This window comes from Dermacentor albipictus, chromosome 6, assembly GCF_038994185.2.
Source record: "Dermacentor albipictus isolate Rhodes 1998 colony chromosome 6, USDA_Dalb.pri_finalv2, whole genome shotgun sequence".
Taxonomy (NCBI): Eukaryota; Metazoa; Arthropoda; class Arachnida; order Ixodida; family Ixodidae; genus Dermacentor; species Dermacentor albipictus.
In genome coordinates this window covers 109922122-109948054 of record NC_091826.1, presented here as the reverse complement: position 1 = coordinate 109948054, position 25933 = coordinate 109922122, and the positions used below count along the sequence as shown (strand labels likewise).

General features: G+C 46.6%; 1 protein-coding gene across 5 annotated transcripts in view; it reads left to right on the top strand.

Moving 5' to 3' along the window:
• The first annotated feature begins 2494 nt into the window (after positions 1 to 2494).
• Positions 2495 to 25933, top strand: part of LOC139061338 (uncharacterized) — a 116691-nt gene continuing 93252 nt past the window's right edge. For 4 of the 5 annotated variants that reach the window (XM_070541244.1, XM_070541245.1, XM_070541242.1 and 1 more), the window contains exons 1-4: positions 2495 to 2583; positions 13448 to 13486; positions 17785 to 17805; positions 25072 to 25090. In XM_070541244.1, coding sequence (XP_070397345.1) covers positions 2580 to 2583; positions 13448 to 13486; positions 17785 to 17805; positions 25072 to 25090 — 83 coding nt within the window. In that variant the 5' untranslated portion in view covers positions 2495 to 2579. The remainder of the gene's footprint in view (positions 2584 to 13447; positions 13487 to 17784; positions 17806 to 25071; positions 25091 to 25933) is intronic. The other variant, XM_070541243.1, reaches the window with a different exon arrangement.

Below are 25933 nucleotides of genomic sequence, written 5' to 3'. Positions count from 1 at the left end.
TACGGAATAATTTGAAACACCAGAGATTCTTTAACATGCACATAAATCTAAGTACACGGATGTCATCACATTTCGCCCCCCTTGAAATGCGGCCGCCGGGCCGGGACTTGAATCCGCGACCTTGCGCTTAGCAGTCAAATACCATAGCCCTTGAGCAACCACGACAGGTCAATAAATCTTGCATCGGGTAAAACCCATTCGTTCAAATGTTGCACTCGCTTAGTTCATCTTTTGATGTAAGCAATTGTAAAACCAATACTGGTAAATGTATCTCATGGATCCCAACTATAGTACCAATTGCTTCCAGTACAACTGGTGATGGCTCCCGTTGAATCCCAACAGAAACGAGTTGCTAGCCAGTTGGCTTCTAACTGGCACCAGTTGTCCTGTTTAACTGGGACCAGTTGGTTTCCTGCTGGAACCGGTTGGTCACATTCACTACTAATAGAAACCTGTTGGGTTCTAGTTGAATATGCTTGTCTGGAATACTACCTACAGTAAAATATTTCCTACGTTGAGAAAACGATACCCGACAACGGCGGTTTATTCCAGGGTTTGAGAGAAGTACAAGTCACGGGTGAAGAAGGTGTAAATAAACGCTGTCGGAATTCAAGTAGGCGAGCATTAGCTTCATTTTTGCATATTCCAGATGTAAATTAAAATAAGTCCTTCGAACGCAGAGTGCCATTCGTTTATATAAAACCACTTATTGTGTCCATGGCGTGTTTCAGTTGTGAATTGAAATACGAAATCAATTTTTTAGCGAGTTTTAATGCACATTGTTCATTGGACTTTCTTATCCAAGGCCTCCACAGTCTCACCAATGATATGAGTTGAATGGAAATGATTTTTATTTTCCAATGGCACATGGGGAGAGCCGAGGAAACAAAGCTTCATGAGCAGCTTCAGAAGCCCATCTACCTCTACAGTGCGTTGTCACAGTCAGCGAGCCGGATGCATAATTAAAAAAAAAAAACTCGCACGCAAAGTTTTGGATATTCGCAAGAAACAAAACATGCTCGAACATGAGGCAGAACATAGAAGTATTAAAGTGATGTTGTGAAGTATGTAGTGAAATTAAGAAAAGATAAACCAGAGATTCGCAATGAATGAAAACAAAACATCTCGCAGTAATATGCTTATACAGCAAATGATAAGCGCTTAAACGAAAGCATTACACAGAGCATAGGACGATGACACTGTATTCCGATGGTATATACATTGCAACAAACTGGCATGCTGTAGCAACCGTATCAACACTTATTGGCTAAGACACACCACAAGGGATATAAATTAGAGTTTTGCGAGAAATATTCCATACAAGTGCTTCTATGTGTTTACATTTGTTTAATATACGTGGTAGGATGTTAACTAAACTTGGAGTTATGTACTTGGTTTGCATTTCGGAACGTGCCAAAGGTTTCAGTGCCTGCTGTTATGGACGGGTACATTGGTATGAAGATGCGCCACAGCGCACAGGTTATTGACATTAGCTCTTATTTACCTCCTGTAACTATCAGTTAGCCTAACGCAATAAATGTCAGAAATTTATTAACGTATGTACCAAACGAACAAGTCATCTTCGTGTGTGAAAATACTTTCCTTAGAAATTGAGCACAATACCTTCTTCTATAAAGTGAACATTTTTTTGCAACTTAGTAGCGATTGCTGTTCCCCATACAAGCTGGCAATAATTCAGGTCTGACAAAATTGTAAGTTACACGATCAAGACTTTTACTTTCATTGCAAGGAAGTGCCGATGTCAGCCTATTAGTCCTCCTATACGACACAGCTTTGTTGCAACTGCATTTGCACGATTATCCCAACTCAGGTGACCCGCAAAATGCACACCTAAGTGTCTTAGGCTATCCACAAAGACAGTTTTCTCGGAGCCAAAACATAACTGGGATTTCAACGGAACTTGCTTGCTCTTAGCCGTGATTACTCGTTTAGCATTGAACTCATTATTCTTCAGCTAATCTACACCTTATTACCATTCTTAAACAAAACAATTTTTTCACGATATAGAACTGCAAAACTGTCAGTGTTGGCCTAGGTGAGGATGCGCATAGATTTTCTGTTCCCAAAAGCACTCGACCGCGCTGAAAATAAAAAGATTGATTTCCTATCTAAGCTAAATTTAACTGTTCGAAAACCGGTCGGGACGACAATTTCGAGCAATTTTTGACCATCACTTCACTCATCTTCAAGGGAGCCTATGTTTTCAACTGTATTTCTTTTTCTACGTACACTTTGCTAGTACACTCTAACTGTACTAAAGAACTTGTAGTTGAATAACCAGTAGGGTTTTTGAGCGGTTTCTTCATTCTTACGTACACGCATATGTCGAAATAATCGCTGGCTTTATTATTTTTCTCATTGTAACATAACTTCCCCTTCTTGTCATATGATCCTACCGTGTACTACATGGCCAATACTGCGCCGTGGGTATTCGCCAATGTCTGGAATAACCGCCACCATCATCATCATCATGCGTGCGTGCACCGCAAAGACGAAGGCAACCCGTTGTGCCACTGGCTCTCTTCCGGCTTCTCCGTTGGTGACAACTTGGCAAAAAAATGGGTGAGCTATCTCGTCCACGTCTATGTCTCGAGAACGCCGAGTAAACAATTTCTACGTGCTGAACTTCTTTGGCAGGCATTCTTAGTTTATTACCGCTAAACAGGGCACCACTGTAAGTTAAATGAGGCGTACAACTCCTGCGGGACCCGCCGTGCTTGCTCAGTGGTTATGGTGTTAGACTGCTGAGCACGAGGTCGCGGGATCAGACCCCGGCCATGGCGGCCGCATTTCGATGGGGGCGAAATGCGAAAACACCCGTGTACTTAGAATTAGGTGCACGTTAAAGAACCCCAGGTGGTCGAAATTTTCGGAGTCCTCCACTACGGCGTGCATAATCAGAAAGCGGTTTTGTCACGTAAAATGCCATAATTTAATTTTTAATATAACTCCTGCGGGGACGGTAGAGTTTCCATCTCCAGTGCAAGAGGACCGTGATTCAAATCCCGGCGCCTCGCAATTCTTCCACGGAAAATACAAAAAAAAAACCGTGTGTTGAGAAAATTGCACAAACAGGCCTGGAGTGCGTCCTGATCCCGGTGACCAGAACCGGTAACGCACTCTCTCACCAGAGTAGGATTGGCCACCCTGGTGCAGTACTTGGCCACAACCTCCTATATGAATACAACAATCAAACCCCGGCCCTCAGTCCCCAGCAGCCGCGAAGCAACTCACCACGGCGGCGGTCAGATCTGTGACGCTGCAGAGGGTGCTAAGAATACCTGGCTCCGGACAGGCCGCCATTGGAATCTGAACCTGGCAACGTTTAACGTTAGAACGCAATCTAGTGAGCCGAGTCTAGCAGTGTTATTGGAGGAATTAGAGGGTAGTAAATGGGATATAATAGGGCTCAGTGAGGTTAGGAGGACAAAAGAAGCATATACAGTGCTAAAAAGCGGGCATGTACTGTGTTACCGGGGCTTAGCGGAGAGACGAGAACTAGGAGTCAGATTCCTGATTAATAAGGAAATAGCTGGTAACATACAGGAATTCTATAGCATTAACGAGAGGGTGGCAGGTCTTGTTGTGAAACTTAATAAGAGGTACAAATTGAAGGTGGTACAAGTCTATGCCCCTACATGCAGTCATGATGACCAGGAAGACGAAAGCTTTTATGAAGACGTAGAATCGGCAATGGCTAAAGTCAAAACAAAATACACTATACTGATGGGCGACTTCAATGCCAGGGTAGGCAAGAAGCAGGCTGGAGACAAGTCAGTGGGGGAATATGGCATAGGCTCTAGGAATAGCAGAGGAGAATTATTAGTAGAGTTTGCAGAACAGAATAATATGCTTATTCGAAGTAGTAGCTTAGCGCAAATAAAACCACAGACACAAGGAAGACCACCAAGGACCAGCGCTACTCACAACTGTTTAATGGAAGGGAAGGATAGTGCATATGGATGCACTATATATATATATATATATACATATATATATATATATATATATATATATATATATATATATATATATATATATATATATAGTGCATATATATACCGGCTTCCCTTCTGCTTGGTATGCGCATGCGTGACAAGAGGATTTATATATATGCACTATCCTTCCTTTCCATTCAACAGTTGTGAGTAGCGCTTGTCCTTGTCTGTCTTCCTTGTGTCTGTGGTTTTATTTGCGCTAAGCTACTACTTCAAATATGGACGACCAACTAGCCCAACAGTCAACTCTTCTAGAATAATATGCGGATAATGAATACCTTTTTCCGCAAGCGGGTTAGTCGAAAGTGGACGTGGAGGAGCCCGAATGGTGAGACTAGAAATGAAATCGACTTCATACTCTGCGCAAACCCTGGCATCATACAAGATGTAGACGTGCTCGGCAAGGTACGCTGCAGTGACCATAGGATCGTAAGAACTCGAATTAGCCTAGACTTGAGGCGGGAACGGAAGAAACTGGTACACAAGAAGCCAATCAATGAGTTAGCGGTAAGAGGGAAACTAGAAGAATTCCGGATCAAGCTACAGAACAGGTATTCGGCTTTAACTCAGGAAGAGGACCTTAGTGTTGAAGCAATGAAAGACAATCTCATGGGCATCATTAAGGAGTGCGCAATAGAAGTCGGTGGTAACGCCGTTAGACAGGAAACCAGCAAGCTATTGCAGGAGACGAAAGATCTGATCAAGAAACGCCAATGTATGAAAGCCTCTAACCCTACAGCTAGAATAGAACTGGCAGAACTTTCTAAGTTAATCAACAAGCGTAAGACAGCGGACATCAGGAACTATAATATGGATAGAATTGAACAGGCTCTCAGGAACGGAGGAAGCCTAAAAACAGTGAAGAAGAAATTAGGAATAGGCAAGAATCAGATGTGTGCGTTAAGAGACAAAGCCGGCAATATTGTTACTAATATGGATGAGATAGTTCAAGTGGCTGAGGAGTTCTATAGAAATTTTTACAGTACCAGTGGCATCCACGACGAAAATACAAGAGAGAATAGCCTAGAGGAATTCGAGATCCCACAGGTAACGCCAGAAGAACTAAAGAAAGCCTTAGGAGCTATGCAAAGGGGGAAGGCAGCTGGGGAGGATCAGGTAACAGCAGATTTGTTGAAGGATGGTGGTCAGATTGTTCTAGTGAAATTGGCCACCCTGTATACGCAATGCCTCATAACCTCGAGCGTACCGGAATCTTGGAAGAACGCTAACATAATCCTAATCCATAAGAAAGGGGACGCCAAAGACTTGAAAAATTATAGACCGATCAGCTTACTGTCCGTTGCCTACAAAGTATTTACTAAGGTAATCGCAAATAGAATCAGGAACACCTTAGACTTCTGTCAACCAAAGGAGCAGGCAGGATTCCGGAAAGGCTACTCAACAATAGACCATATTCACACTATCAATCAAGTAATAGAGAAATGTGCAGAATATAACCAACCCTTATATATAGCTTACATTGATTACGAGAAATCGTTTGATTCAGTCGAAAGCTCAGCATTCATGGCATCAGGGTGTAGATGAGCCATATGTAAAAATACTGGAAGATATCTATAGCGGCTCCACAGCCACCGTAGTCCTCCACAAAGAAAGCAACAAAATCCCTATAAAGAAAGGCGTCAGACAGGGAGATACGATATCTCCAATGCTATTCACAGCATGTTTACAGGAGGTATTCAGAGGCCTGGAGTGGGAAGAATTGGGCATAAAAGTTGATGGAGAATACCTTAGCAATTTGCGATTCGCTGATGATATTGCCTTGCTTAGTAACTCAGAAGACCAATTGCAATGCATGCTCACTGACCTGGAGAGGCAAAGCAGAAGGGTGGGTCTGAAAATTATTCTGCAGAAAACTAAAGTATTGTTTAACAGTCTCGGAAGAGAACAGCAGTTTGCGATAGGTAGCGAAGCACTGGAAGTGGTAAAGGAATACATCTACTTAGGGCAGGTAGTGACCACGGATCCTGATCATGAGACTGAAATAACCAGAAGAATAAGAATGGGTTGGGGTGCGTTTGGCAGGCATTCTCAAATCATGAACAGCAGGTTGCCACTATCCCTGAAAAGGAAAGTGTGTAACAGGTGTGTGTTACCAGTACTCCCATATGCGGCAGAAACCTGGAGGCTTACGAAAACGGTTCTGCTGAAATTGAGGACGACGCAACGAGCTATGGAAAGAAGAATGATGGGTGTAACGTTAAGGCATAAGAAAAGAGCAGATTGGGTGAGGCAAACAACGCTGGTAAACGACATCTTAGTTGAAATCAAGAAAAAGAAGTGGGCATGGGCCGGACATGCAATGAGGAGGGAAGATAACCGATGGTTACTAAGGGTTACGGACTGGATTCCAAGGGAAGGGAAGCGTAGCAGGGGGCGGCAGGAAGTTAGGTGGGCGGATGACATTAAGACGTTTGCAGGGACAACATGGCCACAATTAGTACATGACCGGGGTAGTTGGAGAAGTATGGGAGAGGCCTTTGCCCTGCAGTGGGCGTAACTAGGCTGATGATGATTATGATGATGATGATGATGATGATGATGATGTGACCAGCGCATCTGGCTAGGTCAGTTTTCGGGATTCAGCGTAAACAAACAGGCTATTTTGCCGGCAACCAGTCGAAGCTGGATAACTGTACCATCCAGCATTTCCATAGTGTCCCTTGGTCGAACCGACGTCCTTTGTCCCTAGTGTTATTTGCTGGTTAGAGATGATTTAGCCTGCAAGAAAATAGAATGCTGGCAAACGGAGGACAAAGGAGAGAGCCTGAAAGTAAAATAAAAGCCCACTGGGCAGGATCTTCAGGGCACCCAGAGGGCAACGAGGGGATCAAAACTCGTACCAGGGTGGTCAGGTGGTTGGGGCTACACTGCAAAATAATTTACACCCTCAAAAGTGAACAAAGGTGTAAATCAGTCTGTAACTCACACCCTTACACAATGAGGCATGCACGTACGCCCCAGAGTGGATAAGGGTGTTAGGTATAGAATGGTTTATACTATTACTCACTATTAGTGTGTACATTGTTTTACAACATACCGAGGCCTAAGCGCGCGTGGGAGTGTTCGTAAAAGAAGTCGGTCGTCTGCTCTTCTAGACAGTCGATCTCATACATAACCTGCATGTGGAGATCTCGGCGAGCCTTCAAACCACTGGAATGTGTGGGTTTCATTTTGTGTCCCCGTCGCTCCTTTGTTGTCCGGGATGCAGCGACATTACTAAACAATGACACGCTGCTTACACTTAGTGTTTGCTCAAGTTTTCCCTTTTCTCGCGCTGTCAGTGGTCAGAATCCACGCGTGCAATTTACGAAAACTGCCCATAAAATTTACTTCGAGCGATCCTGCTTGCTGCCAAAAGAATAGCCACAGCATTAATCAAAACGTCAACATTTCCATAGATTCTAGAGGAAATGTGGGAAAACACATTCCCTGTACTAAACAAGGCGTCTTAGCAATTATTTGCTTTTGCCCATCTTTAAACATTGAATATTTTACTGCCTCCCAGAGCAGCATGATTAAAGCGGTGCAAAATGCCAGGCATATCTTTGTAATCCCATTGGCATTCTAAGCCTTATTCAGCTACTTTACGCCCTTCGTCCATGTCACGTAAGTTGTCTAATAGATTGGGCCACTAGGCATCTGCCGTGCAGGCAGCACGAGTCACGGGGACTGGCTACTGGCTGCTGCCTGGCACAGTAGACAACTTGGGTTACCGAGTATGGGGGCCGCCCGGACAGACAACTTGCGCTTCCTAATTACATTATCGCTGCCATCGCTGCCAATAGTGAATTTCCCGTCACCAAATTACATATACACTACTTACCACTCGAATTACCGTGCAAAAGCATTTCCAAAGAATGAACAGTGCCTAAAATTGTGACAAGGCACCAAGGCAACCAGTAGGCAAGCTGTCCCAAGTAACAAATGAGCTAATAATTAAGGAAACGACAAAAATGAAAGTGTCCAACTCAAGAGATAGGATAGAATTCGCGGAAGTGTCAAAACTGATCAACAAGGCGAAAGTAAGGGATATTCGAAACTATAGTGTGGGAAAGGCTGAAGAGGCCGTAAAAAAATGAACGCAGCCTGAAATCGGTGAGAAAGAAACTTGGCATAGGACAAACCAGTATGTATGCACTGCAAGATAAGTAGCGTAATATCATCAGCAATCTCGAAGATATAGTAAAGGAAGTGGAAATATTTTATACTGACCTGTACAGTACCCAGAGGAGTCAGGATACCTCCGTTTGAAACAGTAATGAACAGGATACAGGAACTCCTATGACTAGCGATGATGTCAGAAGGACCTTGCATGACATGAAACGAAGAACAGCGGAAAGACAAAGTGGAATAAAAGTCGATTTAATCAAAGATGGAGGAGACAAAGGTTGAAAAACTGGCGGCTCTTTAAAAGAAGTGCCAATCGACTACAACGGTCCTAGAAAACTGGAAGAATGCAAACATTATACTAATCCACAAAAAGGGAGACATTAAAGAATTAAAAAATTATAGGCCCATTAGCTTACTCCCAGTATTATACAAAATATTTACCAAAATAATCTAATAAGGGCAACACTGGACTTTGGTCAACCAAGGCAACAGGCTAGCTTCAGGAAGGGATACTCTACAATAGATCAAATTCATGTCATCAATCAGGTTATCGAGAAATCCGCAGAGTGCAATAAGCCTCTCTATATGGCTTCCATACATTACGAAAAGGCATTTGATTCAGTAGAGATGCCAGCAGTCATGGAGGCATTACGTAATCAAGGAGTACAGAACGCTTACGTAAATGCCTTGTAGAATATCTACAGAGGTTCTACAGCTACCTTAAATCTACACAAGAAATGCTGGAAGATACCTATAAAGAAAGGGGTCAGACACGGAGGCACGATCTCTCCAATGCTATTCAGTGCGTGTTTAGAAGTATTCAAGCTACTAAACTGCGAAAGCTTAGGAGCAAGGACCAACGGCGAATATCTCGGCTACCTTCGATTTGCAGATGACATTGTCTTGTTCAGCAACACTAGGGATGAGTTACAACAGATGACCGAGGACGTTAACAGAGAGAGTGTGAGGGTGGGGTTGAACATTAATATGCAAAAGACAAAGATAATGATAAATAGCCGGGCAAAGGAACAAGAGTTGAGGATCGCCAGTCGGCCTCTAGAGCCTGTAAAGGAGCACGTTTACCTAGGTCAATTAATCACAGGGAACCCTGATCATGAGAAGGAAATTCACAGAAGAATAAAAATGGCTTGAATCGCACACGGCAGACATTGCCAGCTCCTGACTGGAAGCTTACCGTTATCATTGAAAAGGAAGGTGTACAATCAGTGCATTTTACCGGTGCTAACATATGGGGAAGAGACTTGGAAACTCACAAAGAAGCTTGAGAACAAGTTACGGACCACGCAAAGAGCGACGGAACGAAGATTGCTAGCCATAGCGTTAGGAGATAGAAAGAGAGCGGTTTGGATCAGAGAGCAAACGGGTGTAGACGATATCCTGATTAACATCAAGAGGAAATAATGGAGCTGGGCATGTTATGTAATGCGCTGGTTAGATAACCGTTGCACCATTAGGGTTACAGAATTGGTACCAAGAGAAGGAAAATGCAATAGAGAACGACAGAAGATTAGGTGGAGTTATGAAATTAGGAAATTCGCGGGCGCTAGTTGGAATCGGTTGGCACAGGGCAGGGGTAATTGGAGATCGCAGGGAGAGGCCTTCGTCCTGCAGTAGACACAAAACAGGCTGCTGATGTCGTTGCTGCTGCTGATGATGACGATGGAAATTGTCTTTGCCATCCGCTTCATCTCCAGAGTTGTAAAAGATAAAATGCATCAAGCAGTGTTCCTCGCACTTGTTTCTTGCTGCCGAAGCAGTTGTGTTGAACCCTTAGAGCAACATACCTCTGATTGTTATCAAAGCCAGCGACGACGTCCACTGGGGCTGATGTTCAGGGGAAATGCAGACGAAGCAATAAACTATGGTTGAAAAAGGCATGTTCCAGGTTGGAGCAACCGAATAGACAAAAGAATACTTGCCTTCGTCAGGGCTCTGCCAAAAGAGGTGCCCTGTATTTTTTCTTCAAGTCTATGCTCTTGACACATTCAGGGCCCTGTCGCAGTCCTTGCAGTTCACGACAGAGCTCGTCTCCTCCTCTGTTCTTTCACATTTTTAAATAATAGTAATCAGCGATTCGCGGCCTTTCGGCGGAACGATGCTGGAGGAGCGAGTGGCTGCTGACGCCCGTCTGCTCTCGATCCAGAAGGCTTCCAATGGCGGCGCTCCGGGTGCGCAGGCTGCTCGCTGTAAAAGGTCTACAAATTTTTGATGAAAGAGAAAGAGATGACTGTTACGCCACGGTGTTAACGAACATGCAGTTCGTGACCTAGAAGTACACCAAGTGCGCAACTTTGTGGACAGGAAAGGTACGCAAGCTAGATGTCGATTATTGTTTGAGGTCAAGATACGCCCCGAAAGGCGAAATACTACTTTTATGAGAGTTACTGCTTGATTATGATGTAGTGATTGCCCTCGAGCTTTTCCTTTATATTTTTTAATGAATATAAGCTTCAAAATTGTGATGGTAAGCTTCCACCTAGTGTTGTTTTCCTTGGCGTACACATTACAGCGCTGTGACACGAGTACCAAGCTATTAACGAAAGGATTTCGCTCAAGGGCTAGTTTATTCATTTATTTACTTACCTATTTATTTATTCATTTATTTGTCTATCAAAAATGTCCTTAGAAGCCTCGCACGAGGTATGCGGTAAGGGGGGCGTCACGAAAGACTAGCAGAGTATATTGGCCTCGAGCTCCACCACTGGAAAAGCTGGCGCCACCGTCGGCGTGACGTGCTAGGAGGGATCACGTGGACATAGCGGCCGCGTCGGCTGCTTCGGGCGCGCCGAAGCGAGCTGAAAACGAGTTTAAATTCCCTCGTACGCTGCGGTCCTCATTTAGTGGCGAAATTTTCCCGCTTCGAGTGTCTCCTTTACAACGCTTGAAAGCACTACAATATGTAGTGGCTGCCTTTCAAGGCGCGCAACATTGTAGGCTACTGCTCGGTGCCGCAGGGCCGGACGCACGTAACGGAGGCCGGTGTCAGGCTTATTCACACGTAGCCGCAGGACAAGAAGCTGCGTGAAGCTTGGCTCGCGAAACATAAAACCGGCAAACAGTCATCGGCTACAACTCGGGTATGCAGCAAGCACAGACGCGAAGAAGATTTCTGCTACGGCACCCGGTCTGCGATGTTCTGAAGACGCGCGCTGAGACGCTCGCCCGAGTCCGCTGCCCGACTAATGTCATGACGGTTTGGTCTATTAACTTGTCGATGCTATAGATACTGGCAAGTTCAGTGGAGTGGAAAGGCAGCGGTAAGAAGCACATTTTAAAAAAGCATGGCATATGCTCATGTTTGTGTTATGAATTAATGCACTGGATTACAAAAAAGGAGCAGCGCGAAATCGCACGCTGAGAACACCGATAAACATACAGTGCGACGCAACTCGAGAAATAGAATTGAAAGGTCGAAGAATTTAGAAGAAAAAAAAGATTGAATCGTCGCGACGGCACATCACACTCCCCGTAAGCGTCGAAGTCTCTACAATGAAATAATTTTTGATCAGCCCTGATAGCGCCCACGCAACAATGGTTGCTTGTATACTGTCAAATGCTCATATTCTGCGGCCTAAAGCTCATGCCACGGTGCGAAAACGCGCGCGCGGAGAAAGCGACACAGTGCGCGGACAAGCATGCAGACGCGCAGTCAGTCGCTGCGAATCTGCGCGATCGCTGCATTGAGGCTTAGTTCTATTACACTCCATTTAGTTATAAAAACACTATAAGAACATATTTCACATAGTTTGCTCCCAGCGTTTACCTACCTTTCACGTAAGAAGCCGGTTCGGGAGACTCCATCGCGGCGACCGCGCGCAGTGGCGTTCGCTGTACGTATTCGGTATAGAGATGGCGTCTGTAAACGATTGTGTGCTTTCAGTTTGCCCAAGATTATTATTTAGACAGTAGGAAACTTCCCTCGTTTCGAAAGTACTTAAAGAAATGTTCGCGAGAGCTCGCGCGTGGTGTTTTCAGTGAGCGCTGACAGCAAAACCTATGAGGAGCGCGCCACGTGATCCCTCATACTACGCCAGCGAAGCGCTTCCGATAGATGGCGACTCCGTAACTGCTCGCCGCCAATATTTTGGGCATAAAACAAAACATAATATATATGCATTATTAGCAGACAGTATAAAAATGTATGCACAACATCTTATGCATACATTAAATCATTGCGCATAAATAATAGGACCTGTAGTGCACATATCAGAGAAACGACAAAAAATACAGTTGTTTTCGTAAACAACGCAAATATATAGCCGCTCTAATGTTATAGGGCAAAAAATACAATAATAATAACCGAAATAATGAGAGCAAAAGTAAAACAGCACAAAGAACCCATATAACGGGAAAACGAAAGAAAATGCCTCATGCATCATGCAACATGTCTCTCGAGTACGTCGCTTTGTGTTCCTGCGTGTCCTGTTTATTTCCACTGCGCAATCTTAGTAATTGGCAGGCCGTGGTATAGAAGGTGCGGGTGCAAGAGGATGTGCCTATACGCAAGTAAAGTCCTCTTTGTTGGCGTATACAGATGCACAATGCGCCTGCGGGCTCCCGTTCCGGGATCATGTGCTCATTCAGCTCGAAATTTATATAGAAAGAAGCTTATGGCAGCCGCTTCTTGCGATCTACAGGCATCTATAGACGTCTGCCCCATTCACACCCATTTTGAGCTTCGGTGGCTTGAGATAAACCACGCAACGCAGCAGAACACAGCCGAAAGCATTGTGCAGCCCTAGTCGCAAATATGCTAATAATTATCGCCTCTGCCTCTTTCACAATTTGTAGTTCCATGTACCTTATCGTAACCACGAGATGCACAAAGCATCGTTTCTTTTAAAATGTGTTCTTTTTTTAATGTTTAAATCTGTCAGACTCACAGAACCTGCATAGTGGAAGAAGTGTGTATTGAAGATTGCAAGAGACGAGAGAAATCTAATAAGCAAGAAAATGCAAGCAACTAAGTAATAAGCTAATAATTAAAGGAACGAACTTATTAATCAAATATATGAAGTGCGCCTGATAAACGCTTTTTTTTTTTGCGGGAAGTCAACGTTCTGGCACGGGTAAGATGTTCCGTGTTACTGATCGCGTAATACTGCATGCTTGGCGGTCCTCGTCTACCCAGATAAATGCATCCCGGAAATACAAGGCCGCTTCTCTTACTACGTGTGTACCTCTGTCAGGCGCCTATTCATTGGCTATAATTGTATTCACGTTTGTATTCCCCGCATTGTTGGTCCATAATTTCTTCTTCTTTCGCACATGACAAGGTGAGACAGAGATGTCGACCGTCGAGTCCACTGTGGAAGGTAAGTCCCGATGACCACGTTTAGAAAGACGTGCCACGCTCGAAACATAGCACCGTCACTCTGAAAACGTTTGAGCTGTTACTGGTGCAATTTCGAAATTCAGGCGCACACAAAGACGAACAAATGTCTGCTGCTTTTTTTCAGAATCATGGTCATTTTCATTTTTTTTTGCACCTAATTAGCGATCATGTGCATCATATATTACCCGCGGTAGGCATTCCGAAGTTTCGCGTATATGTCTAAAAAGGAATTAAAGAATGACGACCATTCCACTCTGTGAAGATTGAATGGCAGCGAAAGCTGACAGTCAAAGCTCTCAAACGAGAAGCAAAGTGCTTTCGCTGTCATTCCATCTTCACAGAGTGGAATGGTTGCCCGGGCTGGATATTGTCGTTTTCGTTCAGCATCGCGGGAACGTTCTTCGTCGGTGGTCGTTTCGCGCCGGCGCCGTTTGCATTCTCGTTGCTGTACCCTCCGGCGCTCCTCGTACGCATGTTGTTCTTCGAGTGTACAAACTATACGTGTCTGCCCCATCGATAACGCAGCTGTTTTTAGCGCCGATACCTCTCCTGCTTATATACTGCGATAACCTTGACGTCACACTATTTTTCACGGCGAACCGTTCTAATCGGCTCCGCATTCTCACATCTGCGCTGCCGCGCTACACCCGCATGGGTTTGTCAGAAATAGCTAAGTCCGTTTCTGTTGCCCGACGCCAAAGAAACAACGGAAGGTTAGTCATATACAGCTTTCGCAGTGAAAAAGAGGTGTACAATTCCTCAAGGTGTACCTGAAGATGATGTAGTACTGACCAATGCTACTTCCTCAGCGCCTACACTGAACAGCGAGCGACCCGCCGTGGTTGCTCAGTGGCTATGGTGTTGGGCTGCTGAGCACGAGGTCACGGGATCGAATCCCGGCCACGGCGGCTGCACTTAGATGGGGGCGAAATGCGAAAACACCCGTGTACTTAGATTTAAGTGCACGTTAAAGAACACCAGGTGGTCGAAATTTCCGGAGTCCTCCACTAAGGCGTGCCTCATATTCAGAAAGTGGTTTTGGCACGTGAAGCCCAATATTTTTTTACACTGAACAGCGCTACCGCCTTATTTCGTTACTTGAAGAAAAACTGGCTGTGGCTTAGCTAAGGTTAGGCCCACGATGCGAAGCATACTAGCCTTTATTTTAACGCGACAGCGTTAAGGAGCTCGTGTCGAAGAAAAGCCGGTGTCGTCGGCGTCGGCTCAGGCGTGCGGCGCTTGCTCACGCTCACAATTCGTTGTCGCGCCGAACGCTGCGTTGCTCGGCGCTCACCGCGTCCGATGCGGGGCGCGTAGTCGCTGCGCCGTAGCAAAGCCACCTAGAAACAGTCTCTGTAGCATGCAGCTGCCTTCGCTTCTCATTCCGACGAGCAGCTTTGTCTCCAGGAGGCATCTCACCTCGTGAGTGTCTAGCAGAGGCAAGCGCAGTTGCCTATATACCGCCGCGACGCCGCGAGCGACGGCGCGAGTTGGAGCCCCGTTTCTCCTCTGTCGTGACGTCACGGTGTCACGTGGTCAGCCTTGAAGGCGACGCCGCGAGCGACGGCGCGAGTTGGAGCCCCATTTCTCCTCTGTCGTGACGTCACGGTGTCACGTGGTATTGAAGGCGACACCGCCGCGCCTGAGGAGCTGGGTTGAGCTCTAGTAATATGCTTCGCATAAAAAGAGCGCTACGAAGACGCGGACTAAAAGAAGACCATGTACGACGGACAAAGCGCTTTGTCCGTCGTACATGTTCTTCTTCTTTTAATCCGCGTCTTCGTAGCGCACTTCAAGTATGCAAAACCAACTCGCCCACATCAAGCTTCTGCTGCTTCAGGTTATTTCGTTAGGAATCACAATCGTGGCTGTATTTTCAATAGCTTCGATTTGTTAGCAAGGCTGTTCGTATTTCGACTAACATAGCATGCATGGTCATCTTTGTTACGCAACTCACAGTATTGAGCAGTGTTGTGAGTGGTTCGTAATACGGTCCCTGCTACTAGGATGTGGCCATTGCATACTCGCCATCCTCGAAGCCATACAGCCTGCTCTAAAGGTTTTTGTATTTTGATTTTAAAACATGCTAACCTTCTCCCAACCATTAGAGCCAAACGGCCACGTGAGGGCGCAGCACCTTTCGGCTGATTACGTCAGGATGCCAAAGCGCACGCTTTCAGGACAGTTGCGAGCGGTAGCGAAAGGCAGGCTCTTCACTCTTGCTAGTGCAATGAAGCAGGTGCTCCCGCAGGCTCAGAAACAGCCTAAAACGATATATGCATGGCGATGCTCTGAAAACTCTTGTTGTAATGGCCGGGGCTAGCAGGATGGACGGAAAGTCATGAGGCCAACTTGACAGCTTTTATGTTCTATGCAGCCCGACCCACCGGGTTCGAATACTGCCCTCAGTAAAGCGCACGGCACGGTTCTGCTCGAGTGCAGTGGTGGAAAGATCATTGAGGTTCAAGTCACGGCATATGGTAACACCGAGTTCCCTAGAGGACTGCAAATGCGAGCCGTACCTTCTTCCATTCCTCGGTCACTAATGAGAAACGCGGAATTCCTGAGAACTTGCGACAGTACCGCATCCTCACTTTTGCTAATATGGGAACTAGAGCGACCGAGTGGATAACTGACGAGTTTCGTAGCAAGCTCGGCCAAAAGATCTGCGGATGCCTCGCCGACCTTTGACTCGGACTCGTGACACATTACAATGGCGAAACGCACTCTGCTGGTTTGTATAGTTTGGTCGGTTGGTTATCGTTTAACCAAATTAGCTGAGAAGCTAATTATTGAAATGCGTGGTTGCCTATCTACTGAGCTCCAGCCACGGGTATTTATGAAACAGTATTCGAAATCTGCATAGACACGGCGTTTCGCAGAAGTTGCAGAGAATTAGGGGCGGCACTGGAGTACGCATGTTCGGTAACATACTAATTAGCTCCTTCGAATGTATTAGTTATGCGAATGCACTCTGAATAATAAGGACATTCCAATACTGATGCCGGTATAGATAAAACTTATATCTAAGAGAAATGTCGCCTTAAAGATATATATCCGAATTACGTGCGAGCTTAGAATCTATGGTATGATGGTAGATAGTCAGCTTTATTTATCTAAGTCTTATGAGTTATCAGCCGTTTGTTGGTTGTTTTTTGCCTTCATATTCTTACAACAAAATAAACACTCGTAGGACAACAGCGCCGCAGTTGCCCCCTTCGCGCTTTTTTCCCATTTCTGGCTGTTGGCAAGTTGATGGCGCAGTAGCAAGGTCACTCTATCGAATATAATTAAGAAGAAATTTTTCAGAGAATGAAGAATCATTCTGCAGGCAATAAAGTCTACCAGAAATGCACGTTATATGCCTTAGTGTTCGTAATTTAAGGGGAAAAAGCAACGTGGCTCTAGAAAATAGTGAACGAATTTGCAGGAATTCAGGGTAAATCCATGTTGATGAAGTAATTCTCTACAACTTTTCTTGAACACAGCGTATTATAATCTTCGAAACCTTTCAGCTACCCGCCATGGTTGCTCAGTGGCTATGGTGCTAGGCTGCTGAGCACGAGATCGCGGGATCGAATCCCGGCCACGGCGGCCGCATTTCGATGGGGGCGAAATGCGAAAACACCCGTGTACTTAGATTTAGGTGCACGTTAAAGAACCCCAGGCGGTCGAAATTTCCGGAGTCCTCCACTACGGTGTGCGTCATAATCAGAAAGGGGTTTTGGCACGTAAAACCACATAATTTAAATTTTTTAACCTTTCAGCTGATGGTTTGTTGCTGCAACTGAGAGATAATTGCAAGGTGTTCACCCCTCTCCTTTTTAAAATGGCCATCAGGTTAGGGCAATCTCGACCGTTAATGCATGAATGAAATTAATTAGGAAACATTTTAATGTTTTAATCGTTTAAGATGTTGGACTACACATTGCAGCCATCTTGTTTGCTTGCAATGAGCGTTCCAGATTTGACGATTACTTTTAAGAGGCAGACAATAGACGCGGCACAAAAGGAATGTCACACACACAGGGCAAGCGCCAGTCCTGTGTATGACCTTAAGTTTGTGCCGTGTCTCTTGTTTGCGCCTTAAAAATATTCCTCAAATATACACCGGCTAGGCCGACAGAAAGTTCGTCTAAGCGTTCCAGAATTAACTCATAACTCTATGCTTGAGGTACAGTGGACTGTAAATGGAGGTTTGACACTTTCTAAACGATGAGGCATTGGTTACGTGCTGTAGTTACCACTCACGTGTTTCCATTTGTCTCTCACCTACAGCGTCTTCTTACACAAGCGAAAGTAAGTTAAAGCTGGGGGTGATGCCCACATTGGAAGAGACTGGTGCCGTCTCTGAATGACCGAAGCGCATTTGCATGATATGTTTTCTTCAGTCCGTGAAAATCAAGGAAACGAAATTGCATCTCTCTGTCTAAAACAGCTTGTATGTGAAATTGTTAGAGCGGGGATTACAGTAAATTCTACATTGACTTTTGTTGACTTATGCTTTCCTATCCATGCGCGTGTCAATTTGCAAATTTTCATTACTGGACTTTTCGAAAATTGGGCCCTGTAAGTTTGCGCATAGTTATTTCTTGTACTTTCTAAAGAAGAAATAATTCTTTGGCAACGCTCCCATTTTTACTTTCTCTGCTGTACAAAAGCCGTGCTTGTGAAATGTATTACTTGACGCCCTCAGCAATATGAAAATTCTTTTTCGCAATTGTTTTGTATAACTTTTATGTGCTGACGAAGAAAGTCTATAGTTCGCTTAACCCCAGTTACAGCATGAAAAACTATTTTGTTATATAAATATAGGAGGAGGAGGAGGAGGAAGTAAACTTCATTGCCCTAGAAAGAGTAATTCAGCGGTCGGGTCGGATGTCTTCATCTTCTAATGGTTGATGCCGATCTCCGGCCTGCATGGTTGGCGCCCCTATTCCAGGGCACCACTGAGCGTGGCTGCTCGTCGGGCATGATCCACCAGCCTCCGTTGGAGGCTAGGGTCGCCGCTGGAGAGCACGCTCTCCCACTGCTCCGCACTCGGATTTTCTATTTTGTGGAATGCCTTATTCGTATTGCACTCCCATGTGACGTGATAAAGTGTGGGCATTGCGCCACACCACGGGCATGTGTCCCTGTATTGACCTGGGAACATTTAGTGTAGTTTATGTAAATTTGGGAAAGTTCCTGTCTGCAGCTTTCGCCAGTAAACTGCCTGTTGTAGAGTGAGTGTATTGTGAGGCGGGGGATATCTGATCCTCGTCCCTCTATGGTAATTTAGTATGTCAGAGTACGTTGGGATCACTGTCATGAAGTCCTCAGGATCTCTGTTTAGGCCCGCTTGGTTTGTATGCTCGCGAGCGATCCTATCGACACTTTGGTTGCCCTCAATCTCAGTGTGCCCCGGTACCCAAAAGATGGTGTGTCTAATGTGTTTATTCTGTTGGCCAGCGCGGAGGAAGATTTGTAGCGCTTTTAGACCAATTCTGCCGTTAATGTAGTTTCGACATGCTTCCTTGGAGTCTGTTAGAATTATAAGGGATCTATTTGTGCGGTAGCCCTCCACAGCTGCTAGAGCAACAGCCATTTCCTCTCCCTCGGTTACCGTACAATCCCGTGCCGACGCGCAAGCGATTTCCCTATAGTCCGAGCCTATTACTGCCGCGACGACTCTTTGTTCCTTTTCCCTTCGTTCTCGAGGATATACCACGGCGTCCGTGTATACCGTGTTCGCCTTGGTTGCTAGGTATTTTTCTACATACTTTGCCCTAGCGTTCCGCCTGGCTGTGTGTAAATTCGGGTCCATGTTTCTTGGCAGGGACCCTACTTTGATGGTACTGCGATACTCATCGGGTAGGTAGGCCATTCTTTGTTCTTCCCTCTCAATTTCTTTATGCCCCAGTTTTTTTAGGAGCTCTCTGCCCGTGGTAGTCTGCTGGAGTCTGAGTAGCTGCGACCCTAATTGTGCTTCTTTGAGCTCCTCGAACGTGTTGTGGAGTCCGAGGGCCAGCAGCTTCTCTGTCGAGGTGTTGGCCGGCAGGTGAAGCGCTGTTTTAAACGCTTTCCTTAGGATGGCGTCGGCCTGGTCCCGTTCGCCTTTGTTTGTGTAGTAATATGGGAAGGCGTACGTAATCCGGCTGATTATCAGGCTCTTAACCAACTTGACTGTATCTTCCTCCTTCATGCCACTTCTTTTTTGCGAGACGCGGGTGATCATACGTGCCACCTGTGCCGTCGCTTGCTTGAGTATGTTTATGGTGTGTGTGCAGCGTTGATTGCTCTGCACCCAAATTCCCAGATTCCTGACGGCTTCTTTTTCTGGTATTTTTTGTCCTTCTAGGGTGACGCTGAGATTTGTTCTTCCGAGCGTTTTCCTCTTCTGACTCGCAGGAGCTCTGACTTATCCGTCGAGCAGGCGAGGCCTCTTTCCCTGACACATTCTTCCACGCATGTTGCTGCGGCTTGTAGTCGTTCTTCTTTTTGGCTGAGCGAGCCTTGGTTAGTCCAGATGGTGATATTGTAGGCATAAATGGCGTGATGTATGCCGTCGATCCCTTCCAGCTTCCGGGCTATCCCAATCATTGCAATGTTGAAAAGGATCGGTGAGATCACGGATCCCTGCGGGGTTCCTTTGTTAGGCGTGTGGAACGTGTCTGTGCGCAGGTCTGCTAACCCCACCGTGGCTATTCTGTTTGATAGGAACGCTGTCACGTAGCCGTGGATTCTTCGTCCGCTGTTGAGATCGTCCAGTCCCTTGAGGATGGCCGCGTGGCTGACGTTGTCGAACGCCCCTTTGACATCGAGTGCCATTATTATGTTTTCTCCGTTGTAGGGGAAGATGCTTAGAACCCCCTCTTTAATTTGTAGTAGGACGCCTTGGGTTGATAATTTGGTGCGAAAGCCGAACATACTGTGGGGATACAGATCTTCATCTTCCATGTATTGTTGTAGCCTCCTTGTCACGATTCGCTCGTACAACTTGCCAAGGCACGAAGTGAGTGATATCGGCCGTAGGTTTTCTACTAGTAGCTTTTTCCCTGGCTTGGGGATCATAACTACTTCCGCATGTTTCCATTCCTCTGGCAGTGTCCCCGCTTCCCAATGTGTATTAAGGAAGTTCGTCAGCTGTGTGACTACCTCATCACTTAGGTTGCGGATTAGTGCGTTCCTAATCTTGTCTGCACCTGCTGCTGTGTTCCGGGTCGATGCCTTAGCTGCTGCGAAAACTTCCTCTCTGGTGATGGGTCTGTCTAGGTCGGGGTTTTCTTCGCCTCGGTATCTCTCCGTGTACGCTTCGGGTTTATCTTGCCCGTAGCACTTTACACGGACTTTTTCCAGTAGCCCTTCTTCTGTCCCTTCAAATTGGTGTACTAGTCTTTGGATGGCCTTGTTACTTTCTGACTTGGTCTTGGTTGGGTCCATTAGAGCCTTGAGGATACGCCAGGTCTTTGCGGTGCTGAGGGTTCTATTCAGCGTGTCGCTAAACTTTTGCCAACTTTGTCGTGTGAGTTGGGCTGCGTATTCCTCTGCCTCCTTGGTAACCTCTGCTATCTTCTTCTTTAGCTTCTTATTTAGTCGTTGTTTCTTCCACCTTTTTGTTAGTCCACGCCTTGCCTCCCATAGCCTGAGGAGTCGCGAGTCCACCTCCGGTGTTTGCTCTGACCTTTCGTCCTCCTGGGTGTATTGTTGCTGTATTTCCTTAAGTTGTTTGCACCATTCCTCTATGGAGGTTATCGCCCCCTCCATGTGCTTGCATTCTTTGCGAAAAGCGTTCCAGTTGGTTATTTTGGCTGTTCCTATCTTGCGCTTGATGTTCTCTGCTGACACTTGCGTTCTTATAATATAATGGTCGCTACCCAGGTTCTCCAGCAGGTTCTCCCACGTGGCTTGTCTAGCTCCCGTGACGTATGTCAGGTCTGGGCATGTGTCGGGACAAAAGCTGTTGCCTAGGCGCGTTGGATGGTTTGCATCCGTTAAAAGGGTACAGCTTGTGATTTCTCCTGCGTCGCTAACTTGCGTTCCCTTCTTAGTGTCTTTTTGCTATCCCCAGCTCTGCCCCCTGGCATTAAAGTCACCCATTATAAGCAGGGTGTTGGATTTCGCTAGCTTGCTGGCTCCTACGAAAAGTTTCTGAAAATCCCCGTCATTTTGTCGCGGTGGACTGTATAAGTTTATGATAAAAGTGCTTTTTTGTTTTCCCTTTTTCTTTGGAATTATCTCTGTCACGATGTGTTCTATCCGCGTGTCCGGAATTTCATCGTGTGCTATGGCGACTAGTTGTTTACTAATTAAGGTGGCCGTGCGATCTTTTTCTTGGCACGTGTATCCCTTGAGTGTCGGCACGGTGTTTGTCTCCTGCAGTGCGATTATGTCAGGAAGACTTAACTGTGAATTTATGAATTGCTGCAGCGGGCCTTGCTTTTTGCGCTAGCCTCTGCAGTTCCACTGCTATATATTTAATGTGTTGTTTCTAGCCATGTTGGTTTATCGTTGTTTGTTGTTAACTTTGGTTTTCGGTGCCGAATCTTTTTTCGTGATAGAGACTATCTCTAGGCTCATTTCTTATCTTTTGCGTATTTTGATTTTTTATGCAGTTGCGAAAGCTTTGATCTTGCATTGCGATCTTTTGTTGCATCAAATTCATTTGCTCCTGCATTTTTTGCAGAAAGGATTGCATTTGCATTTCTATGGTTCCCTTTTCCGACTGCTGTGGCTGTTGCTCCATAGCTGGAGGCGGAGTCTGCTGTCGCGGCAGGCTACCCGCCCTTTGCTGTCGCAGTTCCCTGATTAGTTCTTTGACTCTCTCCTCTAGTTGTTCTGTTTTCTTCCTACTCTGCTCTAGTTCTCGCCTTAGAGCCTTGTTTTCTTCCCTTAGTTGTTTAAGTTCGTTGTCGTTATTGTGATTGTCCGAGCGCGGAAACAGTGATTTGGGAGGGCCTGCCCCCCAGCTTACCTTAACTCCGCCCTTCTTTTGTTGTTGTGGTTTTGGCTGCTGTTCCCACTGCCCTTTGGCTGCGGATGGTGGCCCCAGCGGTGGGAAGGAGCTGTCCCTGGAGTGGCTCCGGTCCCGGCTCCGCGTTTGGCTGCGGCCTCGGCTCCGCGAGCGGCTCTGCTCTCCTTCTGAGCTCAGCCACCTGGGACGGCGCCTACGGCTCCTGCTCCGCCCTCCGCTTTTCTGCGAGGCTCGTCCTCGCAGCTCGTCGATGTTCTTGAGGCGCATTCGGCAGTCCCGGGTACCGGCGGCGTGTTCGCCTCCGCATACCAGGCACTTTGGTTGGTACTGATGTCCTTCAACTGGGTTGTTTGCTCCGCACTGCCTTTAGGTTCTCGCTCCCGGCGTTGGGCAGACGTCCGAGCGGTGTCCTTGCGTGCCGCATACGTAGCAAAACTGTCTGGTTGGTCTGTAGGGGTATGTCTTGTATTCTACTGCGCTGAAGATGACCCACTTGGGAATGATGGGGCCGTCGAAGGTGATTAGCTCCGTCTCCGACTTGCCCAGCATCCTTGCCGCCAGGATCTCCACCCCTTGAGTACGTAGTCGCAGCTTGGATTCGAGTATTTCAGATGGTAATCCTATCGGTTGTCCGTGGATGACCGCCCGCTTTACGTCGCCAGGCATCGCCACGTAAGCGTTTACTTCGTAATTGATGCCGCTGTATCGGAGGTACTTGATCTTCCTGATGACGTCCGCTACTTCTTCCTTGGAAGCACTTGCGATGACGATGTTGGACCCTGGTCGGAGCCTGACCAGAAAGTCTTCTTCCTTGAATTTCATCCCGCAGGCCTCTATGATGGCTTGCGTTGCTTGATATGGTTTCATGTCCTTGATTTTCAGCCCCCCTTTGGGCCGGATGATCATCTTCGCGTCGCCCGTCGGTAGCGGTGGCAGCCTCTGCCTCGGCTGCCGCGGCGCTCGCACCTTTTGTTGTTGTTGCTGCAGCGCTCCCGCCACGCCGTCTTGCGTGACGCCGCTGCCAGCTGTGGCTGCCGGCGTCATGTTGTTATTGTTCCCCGTGGCTTGGGATCCTCTCGTCTTCAAAATGACGTCGCTCTCTGTAGCGCGCTTGAGATTCTTTTTATGGCGCCTGGAATGGTAGATTTGCCCGTTTTTTTCCCCGTCTTGCTGCCGGCTCGCCTCGCCCGTGGCGTCCTGCTGCATGAGGTCCTCTTCTGCGGCTCCGGTGCCCGCTTCCTCCATGCTCGAGTGCGTGGTGGCGGGCGCCTCCTCCATTACTTGGCATTCTGCCGGGTTTTGGGCCGGCCCGGCCATAAAATTGCTTGTCACAGGGTTGGTAGCGCCCCGGGGATCCATTTCGGTCGATGCCTTGTCGCTCCGACTTACTTGCTGCCCGCCTGGGTGTCGGGTGTGGCTAAGCCTAACGCGAGACTTAGCTCCCCGGCCACGTCGGAGATCTTCGAAGTCCGATAAAAAGTCCAAAAATGGGCCTACCGGCTCGAAGGTGGTATCCTCGTGGTTCTGACGATCAGGTGCGGTATGTTGTAGGTATGTTGTAGGTGCGAGGGAAAGCGTTCGAGTGTTAGCCTACAAGGGTGGAGGGGGTTGAGGCAAATGAGCGAGTCTCCAATTCTAGCCCAGTCGTTGCTGCGCGTGGCACAGCTGATAGTGGCCGCACTGGACCTATCTTGAAGGTTATCAGCGGCGGCAGATACAAAGATTTCGTGAGACGAGATAACCTGTGGATTCGTGTGAGCTGTGTGGTCCATACCTAGAGTTGGAGGCCACGTCATCTCAATTTTTGGAGACGCGTTGAAGCTGTAGAGGCAGCACAAGGTGTTCGCTGACCGCTGCTGCCGTTCTTCATCACGTCAGAATCCAGGCAGCGAGTGTCTGTGGTCATCGAGTGACATCTGTTCACGTCTGCCTGTACGACCATCGCACTGTGGCCGGTGTAACGCACAATTTTTCCATCGCAGTTTCGCTCTGAACGCGAAGCATCGATGCGATAGCAACTTAATCGACAGCTATGCGAAGTAAGAACACTTGTTTTAACGGTCGTATAAAATTATAAGCTATTGTTTACGAAGTTAATAAGCATGACGTCACGCGCGTACCGGGAACGCAAGCACATCTCCGTTGACCGCGGAAACCCGCTGACCAAACACAGGAGTGTGGAAGCACGGCAGCAGCAGTGAGCGGATTTACCTTCGTGCTGCCTGGAGCTCTCGCAATAAAAAGAGATTGGAATAGTTTAACGTTGTACTGTCACATGCTTGCAAATTTTCTTAATAAATGAGCGTTTACTGAAATTACCCATAACCTTATTTTGTGTAGCTGTGTAACTATATATATATATATATATATATATATATATATATATATATATATATATATATATATATATACATATATATATATATATATATATATATATATATATATATATATATATATATATATATATGTATATATATATACACATATATGTGTGTGTGTGTGTGTGTGTGTATATTCAATTTATATTAGAGGAAGTAATTCTATGCTTATCAGATAACGACGCACAAGCTTTCCACTGCTGTTCCTGAAGTCGAACTGACTGCACGCAGGTACTGTGGGAGCAGAACAGTAAGTATAGCGGGTTTGTGCTCGTGCATCCTAATGTTTCCATTGCCCTGAAATCTTAGCAGCACGCAACGAAGGTCGGACGGCTGCCGTTATCTCCGTCGGCAGCCACAGCAAATCGTCGGCAGCCTTTTATATGTGCCGTGAAATCCGTTCCTGTTAGCCGGCAGAAATCAAGAATGATGTTTTTCTACAGCGAAGCAGCATACCTGACGGACTAGTATGAGTGCGCAGATTGTGAGATGTCGTAGGGGGAGGGGGGGCGTATCTGGGCTAGCTAACGTCCGTAAAGTGAACAGAAAAGATAACGAACCATAGTACGGCGCAGAAGAAAGAAAGGACGCGTGATTTCACGGCGCGCCAGAACTGCGCAGTGGGGGAGTGATCCCGCGCAGGCCGCTGTTGCTGCCGGCTGCGTCTGCTGCCGTCTGCCCTCAATGCAACGGCGCGGCTGTTGTGGAGGGAAAGCATAGAGCTGTTGTGGAAAACACGGGGATGTGCGCCGCGGTACGTGAGTAAAAACTGGAATGTGCATTGCAGAGGTAGATGATCGCAACAGTTGCAACTTCGAAAAAAAATAGGAAACGTGGGAAGGCCATGCATTGTGCGCACGGCTGAAGAACAAGCCGAGTACGACGAGATGCGTCGACAGCAGAGACGCGACTATAACCAACTACAATATGTCCGTGCGAAAGCGGAGAATGCGGCCAGTGACTTTGCCTCCGAAGAACATCAGCGAGAGCAGATGCGAGAGAGTGATCGTCAGCGTCGAGCGCAAGCTACCGATGAAGAGCGCTCACTGAAGGCCGCTCGAAAGCATGAATTAGGTTGTTTGAGGCTGCGTAT